The sequence below is a fragment of the Canis lupus genome, chromosome 2 (genome assembly GCF_003254725.2).
Source record: "Canis lupus dingo isolate Sandy chromosome 2, ASM325472v2, whole genome shotgun sequence".
Taxonomy (NCBI): Eukaryota; Metazoa; Chordata; class Mammalia; order Carnivora; family Canidae; genus Canis; species Canis lupus.
Genome location: NC_064244.1, coordinates 77,314,564 through 77,320,068, shown reverse-complemented (window position 1 = coordinate 77,320,068; position 5,505 = coordinate 77,314,564). Strand labels below are relative to the sequence as shown.

At 51.0% G+C, this 5,505-nt stretch overlaps 1 protein-coding gene across 2 annotated transcripts in view; it reads left to right on the top strand.

Moving 5' to 3' along the window:
• The first annotated feature begins 459 nt into the window (after positions 1 to 459).
• The window catches only part of LOC112660242 (phospholipase A2 group V), an 18,783-nt gene continuing 13,737 nt past the window's right edge, over positions 460 to 5,505 (top strand). Inside the window, exon 1 of one of the 2 annotated variants that reach the window (XM_049106376.1) lies at positions 460 to 740. In XM_049106376.1, the coding sequence (XP_048962333.1) occupies positions 641 to 740 (100 nt within the window). In that variant the 5' untranslated portion in view covers positions 460 to 640. The remainder of the gene's footprint in view (positions 741 to 5,505) is intronic. The other variant, XM_049106407.1, reaches the window with a different exon arrangement.

Here is a 5,505-nt window from a genome sequence, read left to right as displayed (position 1 = left end):
CCTGCTCCCATTCATTAACTCCTAGGAAATTACTTTTGAGTGAGTGTTGACACCACTGCATTCCTGGCCACTGGTCCCCACTCTCAGAGCTCACTTCTAGTACATTTGCTTCCCCAGTGGCTCCAGTACCTTCCATTCCACACCCTTGTTCTTCCCCATTTGTGTTTCTGAGCATCCCATCCCTGGGCTCTGTGTTCATGCCCCCATCTCAGCCAAGCCTGAGGACCCCAGATGCTCCAACAGCCACGTTACTTGGCAGATTGTCAGATCCTTAAGAGAGTTCTGAGCTCAGGCTCGAGGTTGGGGGTGAATACTCCAGGCTGGGGGGATTAGCAACGGCCTTGTCAAGCCGGATAAGGCTGTGACCTGGATCACTGTGAACTCAAAGCCACCCCCACTGGAATTCTCTGGGTGACTGCCCAGGCCCCTCTGATAATACCTCCAGCCCCAGGCTCTGGGTTTTTATTGGACTTCCTGCATCTGTGAAGGCTGTTGGGGGCTGAGCAGAAGAATGCCTGGCCAGGTGCAGGCAGACGTTTCTCTCGCCACCTTCAGACCCGTCTTCATCACTCGCTCCCATTCAGGCCTTTAGGATTCCGGAAGCCAAGAGTCTATCGAGATTCCCAGCCTGTAGATCCCAATGTTGTGGCTGGGGGCAGGGAGCCGGCAGGGCCTGGAGCCTGATGGGGCTGCTCCTGAGAGCAGGCCACAGGAGCAGGAGCTGAGGCCGGGCCAGAAAGGTCAGTCACATATACTGGGAGGGGCAGACCAGCTGGACTGGGAGAGGTGGGAGAGGTGGGGTCTGGAGAGCAAAGAGGGTCCCTGGGGAGGGTGGACAAGGCAGAGGCCCTGCTAGAGGGGTCTCCCAAGGGCCCTGTGGTCCCTTTCCTAGTAAGGTGCAAGCCCGGTGAGCCGTGTGGTTCTTACGGAGGCCAGGCCACACGTGAAGGGAACCAGGGGTTTCTACCCAGGAGGTTGTTCCTGAACCTGGGGGCAAAGCCAGGCACAGTTATGAAGAGAGTTAGAGTTGGAATCTGTGTTTATGCTAATCTGAGGCTTTGCCTGCATTTCTTTTGAACTCAAACCACAGAAAATATTCGTCTTCGGGAAAAAGAATCATCACCAGTTCCTTAACCTTCTCTGCGCATCCGCTGTGTGCAGACACTTTGGTGCACGTGGGAGGGAACACGGAGCCAGAAGATGCCATTCCGGCCCTCTTAGGAAGGCCTCTCTGGCCTCCTCCTCCGGCCCCCTGGAGCCCTCCTCTCCCCACCCCCATGCCCAGTCCCCTCTCTCTGGAAGGTAGTTTAGCTTTGAGCTGGATTAATGGAGCCTTGGGGGTCAGACCCATCAGGTTCAACTCATGGCTTTGCTGCTTACCAGCTGTGTGATACGGGTGAGCCATTTCTGTTCCTTCGATCCCTGGTGTCCTAATCTGCAAATGGCCTACGGTGGCAGTGCCCACCTCATAGGATCGCTTTAAAGGGTAAAATGGGGTCAGCCTCATAGAGAGCCTCGCATGGTGTCTGTAAGCCTTGGCTATTCCTGTGTGTCATTCCACACACATTGTTTTCTCAGACCCAGTCTGGGCCAGTGTGCCAGGTGCTGCCCAGCGTAGGGATGAAATGGGACATCCTCACGGATTCAAGGTCTAGTTTGCTCATCCACTTAGGCGGTCAACAAATGTATATTAAACCCTCTGCTGGGCACGGGGATGTCAAAATAAAAGACATGGTCCCCCTCCCCAGTTTGCTCATAGTCTTGTGGGGGAGACACTATGATAGAATAGGATTGTCCCGTCATAAGGGAGCTCACCAGATCCAGGGGTCAGAGTAGGGAACTCATCCAGTCTGGTAGGGGGGTTCACTAAAATGCTTTTTATTTTTTATTTATTTTTATTTTTTAAGAAAGGAAGACCTGATTTCCTTATGGTTTCTCCAACTCATGGCCATGCATTTACCCCAGGACCTTTGTACCTGTTGTCCTCTCTGTCTGTGATGCTCCTCTCCCACATGTCCCTGTGGCCTGCTCCCTCACCTCCTCCATCACTTTGCTCTGATGTCACCTCCACAGTCAGACTTTTCCTGGCCACCCTATTTAAGCTGACAAAGCCCACCATCAGGTTCCCTCTCCCAACACACGCACCCAGCACTCCTGTCCTCCTTCCCCGTTTTATTGTTCTCTGGAGCGTTTATTAACCACCTGCCAAACCGTATCTTCTATGCCATATATTTGGGGAACAAAAAGTGTTCTTCTCAGGAATGCGCAGGGGAGCAGGTGATAGATAAGGCAAGGCTGGAAAGGGTGGTCGTGGGGCCAGATCATGAAGGGTCACATGCCTGCGGGGGAGATAGACACCCCTGACCCTGGCAGCAGGGGACACGTGCTGATATAGAGGTTAAGAAGACTGATCCAGGAACAGAGGAGGACATCAGGAAAGGCATCTCAAGGGGGCACAGCCCCTCTTAGGCCCAGGGAAGGAGTTCAAATGTTATTGTAGGTTTATGGGCATGGCATAAGGCCTGTTCTCGTTACCCCGTCCTAACAGACAGACCCCGATTCTAAACTCTAGAGTGCAGAGGCTGATGGGCTTAGCTCTGCATTCGTTTCCTGCAGTGCCCAGCTGGCACTCTGCCCGCAGGAGTTGCTCCGGAAATGATTGCTAGCCTGGATTGGAATTGGAGACAAGAGGAAGGGCCTGGAATTGTGAGCGTCAGGATCATGAGCCTAGAATCTCCGACACCACGTTGCATCTTGCCAGTCAGAGCCTATTCCAGGGTTTCTCCAAGAAAAGAAGTGACATTACAGCGTGAAAAAACAAGTAGGCGTTTACAAGGCAAAAAAGACAACGAACATTTGGGGGGGGGGGTGCGGGGAACAACAGAAGCAAAGACAGAAAGGAAAGCTAGCTCAAAGAAAACAAACAGTTTAGTGGGTTTTTCAAAGATAAAACCAAGCAGGTGCTTGCTACGGACTAGGTGTTTGGAGTTGCATTTTCAGCAAAGTATTTGGGGGAAGTCAGGCTTCAGTTTTTTTTTTTTTTTTTTTTTTTTTTTTTTTTTTTAGGCTTCAGTTTGTTATTGAAAAATGACCATTACATAGGTAGGAACAGACTGAGCCCAAGATACGACCAGCTGTATCTTTATTTTATTTTTATTTAAGTAATCTCTATACTTAACTTGGGGCTCGAACGTGCGACCCCGAGATCAAGAGCCACACGCTCTTCTGACGGAGCCAGCCGGGCGCCCCTAAGTGTATCTTTAGCGCAGGCTGCCAACTTATGGAATGACAAATCCGGTGAGGATGGCTACTCCCTCACATCTTGGTTCATCCCCTCAATTATTCTTTATTCCACAGATAAATATCAGATACCAATATGTATGAGGCCCTGTGTTAGCTGCTGAAAATATGATGAACGAGCCTGACGAGTTTCCTGGCCTCTAGGGGAAGGGGCAGGAGACAGAAATCCTAAACAAGTCAAGAAGGAAAGAAATGAGAGTTGAAGATGATGGTCAGTGCCACAAAGGGGGAAAACAGTGACCTGAGCTTAACTGGAGGCGGAGGAGCTACCTTGGGTAGGCGGTCAAGGAAGGCCTCCTGGAAGAGGTGGCATTTAGGATGAGACCCGGAGCTAATACTATGCTAAGTATTAGTATTCTAGGCTGGGGGGAGCAGTAAGTGCCAAAGCCCTCGGTAGAAAAGCTTGGAGTGCTCAAGGTTCATGTGACAGCTAGTGCTGTCACCAAAGGTCAGAGCTGGTGGGCGCCCTGGAGGTCACCCAGTCCAGATCCTACTCAGTTGATGTTGCTTTTTGCAACAGCCCTGAACATGACGGTGGCATGAATCAATGTCGGGGTGGGGAGACTGGTGAGGCAAGGGGCACAGACTATTTGACAGCTCTGTTCACGCCGGAGAGCAGCTGAAGGGCTCCTGACTTTTCTGTGCGTTTTTTTTTTAATGTTGCAAAATTATAATTTTTTTTTTTACACTTTTGCAGACTAGAACTTATGCTTCATAATTGACTTAGGTTAACTTCATGTGCTTTTGACAGGTCTCTCATGTTCCTAAAACTTACACGCCCTTTTCAGCGGAATCAAGTAGGGCCGTGTTCCACCTCCTCAGCCCCCATCTTTTGCGCTATATTTCTGGTCTTAATAAAGAAAAAGTACCTCTGGGGACAGGAAGCTGACCCTCCTCAAGACAGATCATTCTATTTCCAGGACATTTGGGCTATTAGAAAAATACTTTCTGGGCTTGAACCGAAATGGGCCTCCCTTGCCTGGTGCTGCCTCTGTAGTCTGGAGCCACATGGGACAACCACGGTGCTTTTCACCCTCAACAGACCTTCAGAAATTTGGAGACAGAGGCTGGGTCCCTAAGCCCCCTTCCAAGCGCCAGCCAGCCCCTACTCCCTCCATCTGACAGGCATCCTGTGACCCAGACACTCCCTAGTTTTCCAGAAATGCTCTCTCAGAGACGGGGTGGGGGGGTGGTGGTGGTCAGGACCAGGCACATCCTTCCCGAAGAGGTCAGCTAGGGGCCCTCGCTCTGGGCACCACAGTCCTGCCATCATGGCAAAGACAGTGCTGCCTCTGTGATCCAAGTGCTACCAGGCTTGGGGACACAGGTCTGATGGCTGAGCTGTGTCATCCTGTCCTGTGCTTGCGTGGTTTGGTTTTGGGGTTCTCGGGTAGAAGTTTCTCATTTCCTGTTGAACTCATATCATCTTGCTCTTGATTGAGGCCATTCTGGGCCACCACCACCGGGGGTAAAGTCCAAACTCCTTAGCCTGACACTCAAGGTTCTTTGTGACCTACCCCTGTGCGTCTCTTCAGTCAGCCCTCCCCCCATTCCTCATTTCCTACTAAACACGTAGAGAAAGTTCCCTTTTCTGAGAAATGAAGCATGGGTCTGCCCCAGCAAACGTTCGTTAAGCCCCTACAATGTGGGGCTCAATCCTAAACACAATCTTAAACGCAACACAACCCTAAACACCTGCCATGCCTCAGCTCGGAACATTGGGCTGAGGCAGGTAAAATGATTATCCCCATTACTGAGCAGTTCAAAACCTTGCCTAAGGTCACACAGCTAATGAGCAGTGGTTCCAGAACATGGGCTCTTCATTAGCAGGCAGCGTGCCTCACCTTACCCCGTGGTGTGCTGCTCCGGGTACATCTCCCTGCATCCATTGACGTTGTTAGGAGCGTGAGATTGCCCACATGCGAGTGCTTACAGCACAGCAATGGGCAGATGTTACAAGTCAGGGCTCGTCTCCCCCTCCAAGAGCCAGCTATTAAATAGTTACTCGAACATCACTGCCTAATGCCCTCAGCTACCTTGTCCATTTGTAGCCCCCCAAATGAGCCAGCGTGACAATGCCCGCGTAGGTGGCTCCTTCCACCTGGGATGCCCTTCCTTGCATCCTTGCCTGGTGAACTCTCATCCATTCTGTTTTTTCCAGTTTTTTAAAAAAGATTTTGTTTATTCATGAGAGACACACAGAGA